The sequence below is a fragment of the Macrotis lagotis genome, chromosome 1, assembly GCF_037893015.1.
Source record: "Macrotis lagotis isolate mMagLag1 chromosome 1, bilby.v1.9.chrom.fasta, whole genome shotgun sequence".
Classification (NCBI taxonomy): Eukaryota; Metazoa; Chordata; class Mammalia; order Peramelemorphia; family Peramelidae; genus Macrotis; species Macrotis lagotis.
Genome location: NC_133658.1, coordinates 931,027,677 through 931,046,558, shown reverse-complemented (window position 1 = coordinate 931,046,558; position 18,882 = coordinate 931,027,677). Strand labels below are relative to the sequence as shown.

The following is an 18,882-nucleotide window of genomic DNA, read 5'->3' as shown; positions in this document are numbered from 1 at the left end:
TATTCAATATTATAATTGCCAAGCTGATGTGACAGAGACAAAGTTAAAAAAAAACCTCCAAAAGTATCATAAAATCTCAAGTGAAATTAATGTGAGGTAGCAAGAAAAAGTTATCTAACAAAAGTCTGTGGATCAAAAAAAAGAAAGAAACTCTGCCAGTTACATTAGGTCAAGATTTTGGGAGATATGGAACCAAGTCACAGGTACCAGAAACTTGCTTAGAGATTGGATGAGTCCTTAAAAAGTGATGCAATAAGTAGGAAAGTAGGTGGAGGCTCAGATTCTGAGTCTGCAACTTGGTCTATGCAATCATGGCAAAAATGATGATACGTTAGGATAATTAGGTAGATTCATGGTCTGTTATTATATGGTTTTCTCTGATCCATACCTCAGTTTCAACAAAAAGAATTTTGCTTTGTTGATCAGATCAGCTATGGCCCATTTGATTCCATCCTGACTGGCAAGGCCCATTATCCAAGTGTTTATCAATTGACCCTTAAGGATTCTACCCTTGCCCTGGGAATGGTCCAGTTAATGGTGCATTTCAACTGGACATGGGTGGCACTGATTATTGCAGATAATAGGGGTGAAACATTCCTCCTAGATATAAGAGAAGAGATGACCAGGAAGGGTTTCTGTGTGGCCTCCATAGAGAAGATTGCTCCCAGTGAGAAATACACTATTAATTCCCATAATGAAATTATGAAAAAAAACTGATGGATTTTTCTGCCAATGTAATCGTTATTTATGGAGATGCCAATTAACTAAGGACAATGCAGTATGCACAAAGTCCTTACATGCTATGGAACAAAGTGTGGATTACCACTTCCCACTGGGATTTCACCATCAGACCCCACGGCATGGATGTTAGTAGTTTCAATGGAGCTCTGATATTTTCTGGTCAGAGAAAAGAAATTCCAAATTTCCAAACTTTCTTAAGGACAGTTAAACCTGCTAAATATCCAGAACATATTTTCCTTAATAGATTTTGGAACTCAGCGTTTCAGTGTCCATTGGACTCTTCAAAATGGAAACAAGAAATTTGTTCACACAATGCTTCATTAGAGATGCTCCCTTTGCGGTATTTGGACATGTCTATGTCTAGTCAGAGTTACCATATCTACAATGCAGCATATGCCATGGCCTGGGCTCTCCATCAACTACTCCCAACTAGAGCAGAAATGGAATACCTGAGAGATGAAGGCAGTCCAGTGTATCCCTGGAAGATAAGTTTCCCTTGAGAGAACTAGAGAGTTCCCATGGAGTGCCTTGTCTGATGTGAAAGGTTAGGAAAAAGTTATATGTAGAAAGCAAGAAATGACTGATCCACTCAGCTAAAAGACTTCTCAACTAGAATCCCTTAGGAACCAGGTGTGTATTTTTCTTCTATAATTATGCTGATCAGAGCTGTTCTAGAGGGTACTCTCAATCATGACCAAATCAATAGAAAGAGATGGCAAATTGAACCCTAGCTTATATAGCTTTAGTTTTCATTCCTAGATTGCTCAAGAGAGAATAACAAATGAGTTTTGAAGAAGGATCCTGAAGTCTGTGCAGACGCGGTCTCTGCTACTTTATCCACATTTGATAGTTTTCAAATTTAAATCACTCAAGACCTAGTTAGTTCCCATTCACAAAATGTGCCACAGCTGGCTGATGAGCACCATAAGCTTCACCTGGCTGCCAAAGGGATCTCTGACATGGCTACGTGTATGACGCAAGAATTTCCTGACAGTGATATGTGCTGATGGGACTAAGGATCAATAAAAGTTGGGGGAAGACCCAGGTTAGGAAGGGACACAACTCAAAGACTTGAGGGTCAAATCTGCCCCTTCATTGATTTTGTATAGTTAGGAGGCTAAGAAGGGTACATGATGTTCACTTTTCATACACATAAATAAAGCTCAATAGAAATAAGATGTATGTGGTACAGAAAAGTATAAAGGATATTGTTAAAAAGTCTTAGTTTCATGATTTATTAGGCTTGAATGAATATACTGGGTATTTTTAGCATGAAGGGAGTTAAAGCTGTACTTAGGGGGGAAGATGAATGATAGGTGTGTAAAGGATTATTTTTAAAAATTTAAATAATTTGGATTTTGTGGGGTTAACTGACTGTCAGCTGCTCAGATTTATTTTTATAGTCTCAGAATCATGTAAGCATCAAGCAAGCAAGCTAAGATCATATCCTTGGTTATGTAAGTGTACAATTTTCATTATCAATCATATAATTCATTTGGTTAAAAGTTTAATCATGTGATTACAAGTTTAATTATCAGTCATGTAGTTAATTGATTTTTTTAATCTCTACTCAGACCATGATGACCTCAACCTGTTACCTAGTTTATTACTACATTGTATAATTGTTAATTCATTTACAGTTATTAAATAAGCAATTCATTTAATGAAAAGTCTTTTTATATTTTCTGTGTAAGTAATGTCCTTTTATACACTCCCTTAATAATCTATAGTGAGGGTTGTTTTGCTTGCCCACCCATCTGTTAAGTCTTACAATAACCAAATTTCCTTTCAGCCCTTGTTGGTAGAAACCATGGTTACTGTGATCTTTTTTTATTCTTTCCCATGAAACTAAGGCTGCTAGAGTTCACATATCAGTCACCGATACTAACGTCTTTCACCATCTTTTTCATATATTCCTGAGTATGGTAAGGGGGCAAAACTATTAATTTCCCCGGAATTCTAGCTGACCCATCTTGTATCTGTTTTTCCTGTATATATTCTGACATCTCCTTGGAATTCTCCGTGTTGGGTTTTCCAGAGATTTCATAACGTTGAAGCGGTTTGAATCTGTCGTGTTTACGGTGATTATTAGGCAAAAGGAAGACTCTCTAAAGGGTTTTTTCCGCCCTTTTGTTCTTTTTTAATCAACTTCATCTTTAATTTTTTACTATGAATTCTCTTGGCTAGGTCTCATAATTTTGGGGCATTAGAATAGCCCTTAACTACGTTAAAAATAAGAAAATAGCTCTTAGCTCTCAAGGTTGTTGTGAGGATAAAATGACAATGTTTGACACACATATCTATATAAAACTGCCTAAAATTAGTATTTCAAAAGAGTCTATGAAGACCTGGACAATTTGCTACTTGACTAAAGCTGTGATTTTTGTGAGTGGTTAGATAGAAGTAATCCTAATGCAGGCAGCTTCAAAAACTGCCCAACTCTGCCTTCTGTTGTAGGAACCATTTCAAGGAAAATCTCTAGATAGCCACACAGGCTGTACCTATGATCTAAGAAACAGAAATATGTGTTTACTTATATATTCAAATTGACACATAAGTGTATCTTCTGTGTAAGTGTGTCTGTTGTTTTTATATTTAAATTCATTTGGAAATTCTGATTGTCATTTGACTTTTTGGATGTGTTTTCCAAGGTAGAATTGCTTTTCATTCACTTAATATTTTCTGTTCTTTTTGGTCTTTCTTTTTTTTGAGGGAGGGGACAATAGGTTTAAGTGACTTGCCCAAGGTCTCACAGTTAGTATCATGTGTCGAAGTCCACATTTGAACTCAGGTCCTACTGACCCCAAGACCAGTGCTCTGTACACTGAGCCACTTAGCTGTGCCCAATTTAGCATTTTGTAGAACTTGGTACAGTATGTGATTTACAGAAAGTAATTTAGGAAAATTTGTCAATTGATCAACTGCATCCCCAGAAACCTACTTCACTAGAAATTCTACATTATTTAAAGCCTCACGATATCCTCAATCCCTGTACCTCTATGGACCTTCTAGACTGATTGAATACCAAGATCTTTCAATGAGTTTCTTTCTTGTTCAGACTCCCAGCTCTGTGTGGAATGAGAGATGTGGCTCTAGATTTCAGAAATCATTCTGTGAAGGAGAGCGCATTTGTTGCTTTGACTGTATCCCCTGCCCAGTGGGGGAGATCTCCAATCAGACAGATAAGTATGTGAATTTAAGGCAATTGGGTTAAGTGACTTGCCCAAGGTCACACAGCTAGGTAATTAATTATTAGGTGTCTGAGGCCAGATTTGAAGTCACATCCTCCTGAAATAGATCAACAGATTTATTTTTCCTTATCCAACATGCCACACTTTTTTTCTGAATAACAATCTCATTAATTGAGCTTCTTTAATTATAACAAGGTAATACCTAACAGAATTTAAAATTAAATAATGTAATATGTGATATACAAGATGCTATTACATGGTATATGATACGATGACACAAAGTAAGAAGGTAATTTAATATGATATAATACATGAAAGTAATAGAATGTAGTACAAACTAACAGTGTAATACAAAGTAATGCTGCATAAGAAAATATATCTATATAGATATAGATATAGATATACCTAGATTATTCAATCAATTACTATGTTAAGTTAGATTTCTTGTTTGTATCATGATTCATTTGTTTTTAATTCTTTTCTTATCCCAATTAGGATTCTTTTTTAACAAAAGTCTCATTAAAGATAGAACTTTAGTCTTTCAATTCTTTTTACTTAAACATGTTAAGGCAATCTTGTTGCCAAAGGCTTCCTCCCCTACCCTTCCGAGCATCTTAAGCAGTTTCTCACATTTCCAAAGATTTTGGAATTTTATTGTCATTATCATTTTATCCTTTTTCTAATTATGTATTTACCTCTTCATTTCTCTCATCCAGTAAAATATTTAATAAAATTTCACTGACCATTATTCCTATCAATTGATGGGAATTGTTTGTTTTATCATCTCTGTATTTTTACCAAAATGATTTAAATTCTCTTCTTGAAATCTCCTTTTTCCTTTATTGTAAATATTTTATAGAAGCATTGTCTTTCTGCTTGCATTATTCCTTTTCTTCATGGTCTTCACAGAATCAAAACTGATAATGTCCATATTTTGATTCTCCTCTTTGAAAATATTGCTGTTACTTTCTTTTAGATTTGGACTACTTGATCCTTTTTTTCTTAAATTATGACTCACTGTCAAATGATGAATTCTTTCAGGAGACATATAGGTAAAATTTTAGAATATAAGGGAAAATTTTTTCCTTCTCTCATTATGTGTTTCATACTTGCAACTGCCAATCTCTTGATCATTTCTTTCCTATTTTTCATGATGCTGACGATTATGTGATGATTGGAGTCAGTGATGATGGTGATGGTGGTGGAGGTGTTGCTGCAGATAAATGATCATAAAATGATAATAAATCTATGCAAGTCATGAAGAGACTACCTCTTGCTCCATAAGTTACCAAAAAGTCATTGAGATAAAAGTCAAAATACATCATAATAGAAAGATGAGTTATTTAAAATAGTTCTCAATATCTAATATCTGTAGAGCCTCTTTCTTTTATATGTGACAATTTCTTTATATTCTAAATTTGTAAACTTCCTGTTGGCCATTGGAATTTTAAAAATATTAGTTTTTGTCTGAGTTTATAGTAAAACATGATTGAACTTGTTTGTGCTTTGACTTTCAATTTCTTCTTGTGTTTTGACATACTGCATGGTAGTTTTGGTTTATTTTTTGCATTAAATTATTCAGATTTTGGTATGTAATGTTATTCTGGGGGAAATTGCATGGATACATTTTAAATTGGAAATTAAAATGTCTTGACTGAATAGAGATCATGAATTTTTGTAACATTATTACTTGTTTCTTTATATCTCTTTATCTAATAAGTTATTCTCTTTAGTGTCTTCACTGAAATATATCACTGCAAATTCAGACTTTTTCTTTGTTTCCAACTATTTCTTCCTTTGACAAACATAAATTCAAGTATCATGATTCTTATTTCTCCCTTAAATGGGAATCAACTTCTAGCAGTTACAGGAGCCCTCGGGAAGTTGGTGTCCACTTTGCATGAGAGATTCGTTTTTTTAATATTGGGTTATGTTGAATTAATTTAGTTCAAGTGTATTTCTGTTTTTATTTTATTTTATTTTTTTAGGTTTCTTTGCAATGAGATAGGGTTAAGTAGCTTGCCCAAGGCCACACAACTAAGTCATTATGAAGTGTCTGAGGCCAAATTTGAACTCGGATCCTCCTGACTCCAGGGCCGGTGCTCTATCCACTACAGCACCTAGGCCATCCCTGTATTTCTGCCTTTATGTTTTCCTGGTTATTTTTTTGGATAGGCAAATGCATAAACAAAAGTGAAAAGTCAAATAGATGAGAAAACAGAACTCCATAAAATGTGGCTTAAAAGAGGGGTACTAAAAGTTGACAGACACACACTCTTAAAGTAAAGAGCAGCCACACAGTCTTAATACACTTCAGTTACATTTCTAAAAAGACGGAGGGAACAAACATGATTTTAGATAAAGTAAAAATAACAATGTTAAGTCCACTTGTTCCACTCACATTTTTTTTGTGTGATCCCACAAGGGGTTTTATTCCCAAAGACACACCAGGGTGGCCTACCATTTCCTTCTCCATCTCATGTTACAGATGAGGAAAATGAAGCAAAAAGGGTGAAGTGACTTAACCAGAAGCACACAGCTAGTGTGTGCACACACAGCTAAGACTATTCAGAAACAAGAACAAAATGGCCTAATAAAAAGTGCTAATTAGGGCAAAAGTACAGTTGCCCAAAATGGGGGAAGAGGAGCTGAGCAAACATTTCAGAAACAGGGGATGACCCTTGTTTACTCTTTATTCATCTCACTTTAATTTTGTTTAGGTATGTGGTGTCTTAGCCCAGTGGTTTTCCTTTGAAGCAAAAACAGATCATTTTGTGATACATCTTTACTTAGAAAATTATTAATAGGCATTATAAATTTTAATTTATATTATTTCTTTTGCTTAAATTTTTATCTGGTTCAGGCTACATCCAAGATTTGTATAGGTCTTGAAGAGTTATGAGAGTGGCAATGACTTTTATATCCTGCAAATAATAATTACTATGGAGCAGTCTGTGAGGCTCTGATTTAGAGAAAATGTTCAGCTCTCCATCTCGAACAAGAAGTCTGGCAGAGTGCTGGTATTATTAACATCTGTGAGTCATTAAATCAGTTGACTAGGACATCTACTATATCTCTTCTCTGGAATTTGCCATCAGGACAAGGTCATTTTCTTATACTAAAGCATCACTTTGCTTTTTCGACTTTTTCAGGCCTTCTACTATATTCTAGCCTCATGTTCCCCTATGTGAATGTCTTCCAGGCCCTCAATTTGTGTGTTTCTTATCGATGATTCCTTCTCCTTAGGGTTTTGCTTTTGACTCCATAGGCTTTGAGCCCTTTCCAGCAAGGGGGTAGCATGACACCAAACCCCCTCCTTTCCTTTACTTCCCCTCCACCCAACCTTTACTTTCAACCACCTTGGGTGTTCTTCTCCCTTACCCTTCACATTTGGAGTCAGTAATTTGAAGGTAAGGATTGTCATCATTACGCTACTATGTGTAGGCCAAGATCTTAGCACAATATCTATCATGTAAGTATTTAGTTGATGTTTCTTGACTGTCTCCTGTAACATCATACTTATTTCATGAGAAACTATTCTCTTTGTGGCCATGAAATCTAAGACATGACTCTTTAAAAATCCATCTATTTATGACCTAGAAGGGTCTAGGTGTCTAAATAATTAGTGATAATGAAATTGAGATCTTAATTAGTGAAAAACTGATCTCTCTTGAAGAATTGAATCAGATCATGAGGGGCCCTTTGAAGATAAGAAATTCAGTTTGAGAAATTTTACTGTTGCCCCGCAAGGGTTAATAAAATTTGGCTCAACTTCAAACATTGAGAATGTTTTCATTCTTTACAGATACGGAATAGTGCATTGCGTGTTCCAAAGATGAATGTTCAAACAAGGAGAGAAATTGTTGCCTCCCCAAGGTAGATCTCTTTCTGACATTTGTGGATCCTCTGGGCATGACTATGACCTGCATAACTCTAATATTCTGTCTCTTAACATTGCTGATCATTGGGGTCTTTGTGAAGTATCAGGACACTCCCATAGTGAAAGCCAACAATATTGTTATTAGCTACATCTTGCTCTTCTCCCTAAGCCAATGCTTCCTGTCTTCACTGCTCTTCACTGGAAAGCTTACCTCAGCCACATGTCTTCTCCAACAGACATGATTTGGAATCACATTCACAATGGCCATCCCCTCCATTTTGGCTAAAACAATCACAGTAGTTCTAGCCTTCAAACCTACAAGACCGGGGGCAGGAGCAGAAAATGGATGGGCTCTAAGACACCCATTTCTGTTACTTTTTATCTGCTCCATAATTCAAGTGATACTCTGTGGTTTTTGGCTGTTGGTTTCTCCCCCATTCCCAGATACAGACCCACACTCAGAACCCGAGCACATCATCCTGAAGTGTAATGCAGGTTCACTCATTGCTTTCTACTTTGTCCTGGGCTTCATGGGGTTCCTGGCCCTGGGGACATTCATTATAGCTTTTTTGGCCAGAAACCTTCCCGACACCTTTAATGAAACTTTTAGCATGCTAGTGTACTGCGGTGTCTGCATCTCATTTTTACCCACATACCAGAGCACCAAGGGGAAAGCAATGGTAGCTGTGGAAGTCTTCTCCATCTTGAGGTCTAGTGGTGGCTTACTTGTCTGCATCTTCATTCCCAAATGCTTTGTGATCCTTTTGAAACCACAGTGGAACACTCAAGAATGTGCAAATCTTAAACCCTCTGCCAGGGGATGCCATCATTCTAAAACATGAGCTCTGGTCTCCTAAAAATGTCATGTTTTAGGTTAGATATCTGTTCTCATCAGGGTCTCCATTATCTCCTCATCTGAACAAGTCCTTTGTCAGGAGTCTTCCTTTACCTCTATCCCACCACTACCCTTTTGCCAGTTGCTGCATCAATTCTTAAATTATAAATTTTCATTATGATTTTCATATTCATTTCTTTTGTTCATTCTTTCATTTTTATTTTATATTATTGAAATAATCTTGTTGTGAGAGTAAACATAAATCTTCCCCCACCCCTAAGATGAGAAACCTGAAGAATAGTGAGAGAGGAGAACAAAAGTCTTCTTCAGTCTATGTTCAGCTTCCAATGGCTCTCTCTCTGGGATGAGATGTCTTCTTTATCATAAGTCTACCATAGAAGGTTGGCTAGGTGGTGCAGTGGATAGAGCACTGGCCCTGGAGTGAGTTCAAATCCAGCCTCAGATGCTTAATGATTACCTACCTGTGTGGCCTAGGGCAAGCCACTTGAGCCCATTGCCTTGCAAAAACAAAAAAAAAAAGCCTAATAAGGCTACTAGAGAAGTTGCTTCAATATTGTTTCCCAGTTTTTATTACTAGCTGTACTTCCCTCCACTTTAGTCCTCCCCCCCTATCATTCATTCTGTTCTCTGTCTCCTTTCATCCTGGCCCTGTTCAGAAGTGTCTTGTATCTGAGTATTCTCTCCACAATCTTCCCTCATTTTTCTCTAGGGTAAGATAGATTACCTCACCCAATTAAGTGTGTATGTTATTTCCTCTCTGAGCCATTTCTGATGAGAATGAAGGCTCACTCATTCCCCCTTGCCTTCCCCCTTTCCACTCCATTGAAAAAGCTTTCTCTTGACTCTTATGTGAAATCTCTCTGCCCCTTCTTCCTCTCCTTTCCCTTCCTTCCAGCACTTTCCTTTATCACCCATTGACTCCATCTTTTGACTATATTATACCATTCTGTATTATCCTATGTAGGCAGCTCCTTCCTGTGCTCCTTGTCTATATATGCCCCTTGTAACAGAGATAAATGAGAAAGTTCATATGAGTTATCAGCATCTTCTTCCCATGCAGGAATACAAACAGTTCAACATCAATTCTCATAATTAGTCCTTCTTGTCCACCCCTTCTCTGGTTCACTGAGTCCCATACTTGAAGATCAAACTCGTTTCAGCTCTGGTTGTTTCATTAGAGAGGTTTGAAACTCCCTTGTTTCATTTCGAGTCCACCTTTTCCCCTGAAAGAGGATGCTCAGTTTTTCTAGATAGTTGAAACTGAGAATAGTGACTTGAGAGAGGAGTGGAAAGGAAAGTTCATAAAGCCTTCGTTGGGGATCTCTCAAATAGGAATGGACTATGAAACTGTTTCCTGTTCAGAAGCTAATTAATAGAAGTTAAATATTGATGTTTTGGGGATATCAGGTCAGCTGGGTGGTCAAAGGGCAGCCAGGAGGAGCAGTGAGTAGAGGGCCAAGCCTGGAGTCAGGAATGCTCATCTTCCTGAGTTCACCCCCAACCTCAGATGCTCACTAGATGCCTCAGTTTCTTTATCTAGTAACTAAGCTGTATGTTTGCCAGAAAATTCCAAATGTCAACCACTTCTGCAATACCTAAAAAAAAAGAAATAAAAATGATGGAAACATGAGGTCAGTTTTTCATACTGCACCTTTTCTTCGTTCCTTGCCCACTGCTCCCTCCCTGGTTTGTTTCTGAGTTTCTCCCTCCTTCCAGTGTCTTGACCAGCTTGGGCTCTTCACCCTTTGTCTCTTCCTCTAGGCGTCTGGAGCAGAGAGAGCCCTGAAGCTGCCCCAGCTCTGGTCCCTGAGGGAGGCAAGGCAAATTTGTCTCCCTGCTTGTGCTCAGGTCACAGGAGCCTTCCCACAGGCATTCCTCTCTGAATCCCTCTCAGGCACCTTTTCTCAGATGATTCTTCTGGCCCAGGCATGGTTCTAAACTTCAGGGGCAACAAAGGACTAGTCCCTGCACTCGATGCCCTTCCAGCATGACTGGGGACATTCCAAGTCAGCTTAGTGCTGCCCATCTGGAGGAGATTCTCTCCCATTTCAGCAGAAATCTCCTCTCACATGTGGGTGGGTCCTGCCCAAAATGTAGGAGAATGTTTCATGGGTTAATCCCATCTCAACTTCAGACTATCTGACCTTCAAGGAGAGGTCTCTGAAGGAGGAAGGAAAAAAAGAGGAAAAATCTACTAATAACTTGTTATGAATAAGGAAAAATAATCACTTCTTTTCAATATTCCTTCCTCAGTTTTATAATTCAGGTCATCAGTGTCATTTCTTCACTAAAAACAAACTTCTCAAAAGAGCCCTCTAACCCCACCCCTGGGAACTGGGAGGAGGCTGAATTACTCAATCTCAATTGGACAATTGGACAATTGCAGCTTTTCCCCCAAGGATCTGGGAAGATTTTAGGACCTTTCTCAGAGAAAGTCCCCAGAAACCTGTTGTAAACTCAACAAAAAAACTTCCTAGATGTTGAGAATTTAACAGATATTTGGTACTATTGCCAAAGAATAGATTATCCTAATTTGATTTAAAGAAAAATATACTTAGTTTTTAAACATTGACCACACTCTCAAATAGCTAAATTAGTCATTTCACAGCATCAAAATCTAAAGAGGTTAATTTAGTGAGGGCATTATTGCATCACCCTCTTGAAATCAGCTTTTCATTAGCAGCATTTTATACACAAGAGTTTCCAAAAACTTCAAATGGACGACATAGGAGAATAAATGGAATAATTCTTTGGATTTGGATCAGGAACTAAAGTGATTGCCTTCAGTTGCCTTCTGCTCAGTTCCCTGCAGTTACAAATTTTATCCATAGAAAATCCTTTCTTGCCTAAATCACTTCAACAATCCTGGCATTCAGAGACCCGGGTCATCTTGTTCCGATTACGCTTTTATGATTCTTACACTTTCTAAACAAATCCCCTTCTTATCATATTTTAAGTGAATTTTGTACCCAGTTGTGACCTCCCTCTCTGTGAGGTCGGACAGTGGAAGACTCCTACTAGATCAACACCCAACTGAGTTTAGGACAAATGACCATTAGTTCTAAAGGGTAACAGAGGGACCCTCAAACTATAAAACCTCCCCTCAGTCTGCTGCCCAAAGGGGATCATGACATTCCTGCTACTGAGGAGGAGGAGGGTCTAAATCTCAGGGAAGGGGGAACAGATGCAGCAGTTCTTGAAGGTGGTTGGTGGTTGGGTCCAGGTAGACCTGGAGCCTTGGGTGGAGTTTTAAGGATGGGAGGAGTCTGGAGTGGAGAAGGGCTCCTTCCACTGTGGAGAGACTTCTAGGAAGGCCTTCCACAAGGTTGGGGGCAGGGCTTGGGGAGAAGAGGAGGAGGGGTCCTGGGCTGAGTGGGGCTCTGGGGACTTGGAGAACCCTCTAACGTGGCCTGAGAAGAAGCCAGAACTTGTGTGGTTGAGAAGCCTCTGCCCTCTTCCCTTGGAGCCCAGATCTCTCTGCCTTCCTGGACCTGAGGTCTCCAACTCCTGGAAACCAGCTGGGGGGGGGGGGGGGGGTGTTCAGGTCTCAAGTGAGTTGGGGTCTCATCCTGATCATCTGACCAAGAGCTGAGTGTCTGGAGGGAGCAGCCCCCCTCCTAGCCCTGGCTCCTGGACCCCAAGCTTCTGCTCTCCCAGAAGGTCCCAGGAGTTCTCCCAGCTCCTAGTCAGACCTTAGGACATGGTCCTCCAGCTTTCCCAGGCTCAATGTCCCTCTGGAGTCCTTCTGGCCATCCTGATGTCCCTGCTGGGGGCCTCTGAGACCCTCCCTCTGCTCCCCTTCCCCAGACTCCTGGAGCCCTGCCTCCTCGGCTTCCAGAGCCTCAGCTCCCTTCCAGGAGCTTGTTCCCAGAAGGGATTTAGTCTCAGGCTTCCCCTGGTCATTCCTGGGCCAGAGGGCCAGAGCCCTCCCCATGACCAGCTGTCCCTCCCTCCTGGGGCAAGCAAGAAGTCAGTGGTCTGGATGGTGTCTGCACATGTGCAGTGCATTGGGGGAGGGGATGGAAAGCCTCCAGGGAGTCAGTGGGAGTAGTCCTGGACCTCTGATCGTCCTCATCCCCTCTGGAATCCCAAAGCTCCCTCTTTCACCTGCACAGGAATGGGAAGAAAAAGGGGAGAGGGGGCCCAACCTGCTGCCCCCTTCCTTAGCTTAGAGTCTCTCCCAGAGGGCAAGGCCAGAGTCTCTCTCTGACCCTTGTGGGGTCTCACCCTCTGTAACTCCCTCTAGGTCAACCCCCTGCCCAGGAAGACAAGGACAGACCTCTGCCTCTCTAGGATCCTCCCTCTTCATTTCAGTCTGCAGAGGACCCAGGCCGGACCAAGCAGGGAGCCTGGAACCTGAGGGAATGGCCCCTGGGAGCCCCAGCCCCCCAGACCAGGTGGGTGCCCTCCAATCTCAGGTTTAAACAAGATCAGTCATAGAACACCTTGTCTAGGAGACTGACAGGACTTCCCTTACAAAAGTGGAGAGGAGGTAGAGGAGTAATTTTGCCCTGGTCTCTACTTCTGTTTTCTTTTGTTTCAAGGTCTTCCACATTTTTCTACCACACTGCTTTCCCTCCCCCTCCCCAGGAAGCTTCAGAGTCTGGTAAAAGTTGTACAGGGTCATTTGTGTTCCACATATTTCCATATTGGACCTATTATGGAAGAGGAATTAGAACTAAAGGGAAAACAATGAGGTAGAAAGTAAAAACAAAAAAGAAGTTTGTAAAACATGAACATGGTCTCCTTTGCTCTGCCCCCACACTCCACAGTTGTTTCCTCTCAGTGTTTCCTCTCACGACTGTCCTTGGTCACTGGACAGCTGAGAGAAGCCACCTCCATCCTCAAGGACCATTATTAATGATTATTAATGTGCATAGTGTTCATTTGGCTCTGCTCCCTTCACTTAGTATCTGCCCATACGAATATTTGAAGGCTTCTCTAAAGTCTGACCACTCATGATTTCTTACAGAACTATAATACTCCACAACATTCATGTACCCTATCTTGTCCAGCCATTCCCCGGTGTATGGGCAGCCCCACAATTTCCAAATTTGCCACTACAAAAAGAGCTGCTATCAATATTTTTGAACGTGTGAGATTTTTCTATTTTTCGTGATTTCTTCTGGATATGGGCCTAATAATGGTACATTTGGCTGAAAGGTTAGGAACAGTTTTGTTGCTCTTTGGACATAGCATTGGAATCCCAGTTATCCTCTCCAACAGTCATCATTTTCCATTTTTTGTCATTTTAGTCAGTATAATAGATGTGAGGTGATACCTCAGAGTTGTTTTATTTAACATTTCTCTAATCAATAATGATCTGGAACCACCTGTTTCAAAAATGAAAAGGGGGAACTTACCACCAATGAGGAAGAAATTAAAGAGAAAATTCAGGGCTATATTGCCCAATGTTATGCCAATCCATTTGAATACCCTGTGGGAACTGCTTGAATATTTACAAAAATACAAACTACCCAGACTAACAAAAGAGGAAATAAAATATTTAACCCCATTTCAGCAAAAGAAATTAAAGAAACCATCAATAAATTTCCTAGGAACAATCTCCAGGTTAGGAAGGATTTGGAAGTGAATTCTACCAAACATTTAAGGCACAACTATGTCCAATTCTGTATAAATTATTTTAAAAAATACAAGTTTTATTAAATTCCTTCTATGAAACGATTATGGTGCTGATTAAAGTAGGAAGAGTCAAAACAAAGAAAATTATGGACTAATTTCTTTAATGAACATTAAAGGAAAAATCTTAAAATTTTGGCAAAGAGATCACAGCACATTAGTAGTAGAATAATGCATCATGATTGGGTAAGATTTATAGCAGTTACACAAGAATAGTTCAATGTTAGGAAAACACTTAAAAATTGAATATATTAATAACAAAACCAACAAAAATCTTATCTCAATAGATGCTGAAAATGTCTTTGACAAAATAAATCCATTCATATTTAACTCTAGAGAGTATAGGAATAAATGGAAATTTAACTTAAAATAGTAAGCAGTATCTATCTAAAACCATGAACAAATACTATAGGTGTTGGGTATTTGCTAAGTAGCATTTCTAGTTAGTTTAGCAGTAATACAAGGATGCCCATTGTCACCATTATTATTCAATATAGCATTAGAGGGGCAGCTTGGAGGTGGTACAGTAGATAGAGCATTGGCCCTGGATTCAGGAGGACCTGAGTTCAAATCCAACCCCAGACACTTCATAATTACCTAGTTGTGTGATGCTGGGCAAGTTGCTTAACCCAATTTGCCTTTTCAAAAAAAAATACATACATATATATATATATATATATATATATAGAGAGAGAGAGAGAGAGAGAGCGAGCATTAGAAGTGTTAGCTTAAGCAATATGAAGACAAATTAAAGGTACAGAGGAAACAAATTTTTAAAATTTTGCAGATGATATGACAGTATACTTAGAGAACCCTAGAAAACCATCTAAAAACTATAATAATTTCAGTAAAATAGCAGGATATAAAATAAACACACATAAGTCATCAATATTTCTGTATACGAACAACAATGCCAAAGGCCAAGAGATGAGAAGAACCATTTAAACTAACTGCAGACAACATAAAATACTTTGGAATCTACCTCTTAAGACAAACCAAGAAACCGTATGAACACAATTATAAACACTTTTCATGCAAATAAAGTCAGACCTAAACAATTGGAAAAACCATTAATTGTTCATGGATAGGCTGAGCTAATATCATGAAAATGACGTCTTCCCAAATTAAATTACTTATTCAGTGCCAAAAGCTTTTATTGAACCAGAAAAGTAGTCACACAATTCATCTGGAGTAAGAAAAATTCTAAAATAGCAAGGGAACTGATGAGAAAAATGTAAAGGAAGGTAGACTAGCCCTACCAGACCTATAATTGTACTTTAAAGTGGCAGTCATCAGGACTTCCTGCTACTGGTTACAAAACCATAATGGATCACTGGATTAGGATCGGTGCAAAAGAAACTAATAAATGACTCCTGTTTGAGAAATTGAAAGACTCACTTCTAGCCTGGGAATTCACTATTTGACAAAAACTCTAGGAAATACTGGAAAATAGTATGGCAAAAACTAGGTATAGCCCCACATGTCACAGCCTATCGCAAAATGGATACAGGATTTAGACATAAAGGGCGACATCATAGATAAATGAATAGACTAAGATATCCTCTGTCAGTTCAATGGAAAGGGGAGAAATTTTTGACCAAATAAGAAAAAGAATACATTAAAAATTGCCAAATGGTTGAATTTAACTCTATTGTATTAAGAAGTTTTTGCACTAATAAAACCAATGCTTCCAAGATTGGAAGGAAAAGAAAGGTGGGAAACAATTTTCACAACTAGGAGTTTTGATAATGGTCTCATTTCTAAAATATGTAGAGAATTGAACCAAATTTATAAGATTGCAAACCATTGATAGTCAAAGGATATTAACAGGCTGTTTTCAAATGAAGTAATTAAAGCTATAATTATAAGATAAAATGCTCCAAATCATTCTTGGTTAGAGAAAAGCAGTTTAAAACAACTATGAGCGACCTCATAACTCTCAGATTACCTAAGATGAGAAAAGGAAAAATAACATTAGAGAGATTGTGGGAATATTGGAACATTAGTGCACTGTTGCTAGAGTTGTGACATCATCCAACCATTCTGGAGACCAAAATGGAATTATGCCCAGAGAGCATTAATTACATTAAACTGAGCATACCTTTTGACTTAGTAATACCAGTACTAGACCTATATCCAGAAGAAAATTATGAAATTATGAAAAATGGGAAAATTTTTCCATGTTCCAAAATATTTGTTGGAACTTTTTTGGTAGTAGTAAAAAATAGGAAATTGAGGGATGCCCATCCTTTGAGGAATGGCTGAAAAAGTTATGGAATATGAACATTATGAAATAGTATCGTTCTATAAGAAATATGAATCATGAAGCATGGAATGAGTTGCAGGATCTGAAACTGAAAAAAGGGAACAGAACCAAGGGAGCAATGTAGATACATGTATATACATCACCAACAACATTGTGAGATGAACAACCTTGCTGGAAGCAGCTGCTCTCTGGTCCATCTGAATGAACACTGTTCACTTTTTAAAAATTTCTCTTATGTTTTTCCTTCTATCCCATGATTTTCTTTCTTTTCCCTTAATCCTAATTCCGCATATCAAAAATGATGAATATGTAAACCTGTTAAACATAAATACATTTGTACAGCATTCACTAGACTGCCATTCAGGGGAGAGAGGTAGAAAGGGAGGGTGTACGAAAATTGTGGGACTTCTAAATATAGATGAATGTTGAAAATCTTTTGTAACAGGGCAAATTGGAGAAAATAATATAAAATATCAATAAAAATGGTTTGGAGTATTTTTTCTTATGACTATGGAATAGTTTTAATTCCTTTATCTGAAAACTGCCTATTCAGTTCAGAAAACTTCCAGACCCCCACCCCAGGTGAGTGCAGTCCATTCTCAGCCTAAGAGAGCATTTCCTTAGACCTAGAGCATTATCTATGAGGCTGGCATTACCATCCTTATGGGCCATTTCTTTTTTTTAATTAATTTTTTTTGTTGCCTTTGTGAGGCAATGGGGTTAAGTGACTTGCCCAAGGTCACACAGCTACATAATTCCTAAGTGTCTGAGGCAGTACTTGAATTCCTGTCCTCCTGTCTCCAGGGCTGGGGCTCTATCCATTGTACCACCTGGCTGAACCTCCCTGTGCCACCTAGCTACCCCTATGGGTCATTTTCTTTACAAAAATAGATAGGACATCTAATACAGAAGTAACAGTATTGCCCTGCTCCCTCCTTCTGTATTTTAAACCGATTTTTTAGAAATTTAGCATCTCATGCTCTATCTCCCTGCAGGGACCCCTCCCCAAATTTCCACCCCTTCCCTATTTTTTTTGTTTTCTTTCATGAAAACTGAGTTGCATGGATGACGCCTTCACTCTTTCCTCTCTATTCTTTAGGGTCCTGTGTTTGCTCTCTCCATGCTTGTTCAGTATCCCCCCCCCCCCTTTACCTCTTTCTCTCCCTTTTTCTCTAGCTCCCTTCTAGCTCTCTCTGTCTTTGTCTGTCTGTCTGTCTGTCTGTCTGTCTGTCTGTCTCTCTTCTTGAGCTGCTGGATGTGCAGGAAGTTTTGGTTAATATCCAATAACCCCCTGAAATATAACAAGACCCTTGGGCAAAAAAAGATACAGAAAAAGTGAATTAAAAAAAAAAAACCTAGAACTAGTTTAAAGGGTTCCCAGACCTTTAGCAGAACCATAACCATCACAAAGGTGAATCAGCATCTTCTTTATGAGAATGCTATTTAATTAGCATTTCTTAAGCTCCTGCTGCTTGCCTAATTAGAGAAGATTGGGGAGAAAGAGGGAATTTCTGGAATTATTTGGAGTCCCAGGGGAAAGGTGGTCTTCCAAGACCCCTTTTGTCATTTCACTCTTGCCCTTGACCCTCTTTGGAGTTTTCTTGCTAAAGCTACTGGTGTGGTTTACCATTCCTTTATCCATTCATTTGATAGATTAGGAAACTGAGGCTAATTAGGTGAAATGACTTACCCAGGATCACCCATCTAAGCAGTATCTGGGGCTGGAATTGAACTCACATCCCTCTGACTCCTGGGTCTGCTCTCTGTCCACTGTACCACCAACTGCCCAAAGAGGTCCCCAGGCCTTGTCCAAGACAGAACAAATAGAATGGAGTGAGTTTAAGCTCTTCTCCAAATCCAATTTTGATGATCTTTAAAGGACTCCTTTGAATTAAATGCTGTTATCCTTATTTCACAGGTGAGGAAACTGAGGCAAAGAGTGGGTAAGTAAGTTGCCCATGATCACACATAGTGTGTGAAATCAGATTTGAACTTAGATCTTCCAGATTCCAGGTATAGGATTCTATTCACTGAGTCCCTGCTTTCTTTTAACTGGGAATAATCTGTCCCCACCAAAAATAAACAAGCAAACAGACAAACAAGAGAGTTATTGAACTTTATTTACAATGCCCAGGAGGCGTTTGGGACGGACATGTGAGCAATGATTCTGTACTTTTAACAAGCCACCCAGATGTACCCTTCCCAAACAAAAGCTATTTTATGGAGAACTCACCCAGGGCAAGTGCCCACAAGGGTGTCAGAAGAAGTGATACCAAGGCACCCTGAAGGCCTCATTGAAGGATTTTAT

The 18,882-nt window shown here is 38.9% G+C and overlaps 1 protein-coding gene and 1 pseudogene across 2 annotated transcripts in view; both read left to right on the top strand.

The window, feature by feature from the left end:
- LOC141512344 (uncharacterized) overlaps window positions 1-18,882 on the top strand; it is a 35,933-nt gene that overhangs the window by 4,032 nt on the left and 13,019 nt on the right. The window contains exons 2-3 of one of the 2 annotated variants that reach the window (XM_074221207.1): window positions 7,738-7,808; window positions 12,915-13,065. In XM_074221207.1, coding sequence (XP_074077308.1) covers window positions 7,738-7,808; window positions 12,915-13,065 — 222 coding nt within the window. The remainder of the gene's footprint in view (window positions 1-7,737; window positions 7,809-12,914; window positions 13,066-18,882) is intronic. The other variant, XM_074221214.1, reaches the window with a different exon arrangement.
- On the top strand, window positions 385-7,730 carry LOC141510277 (vomeronasal type-2 receptor 26-like; annotated as a pseudogene).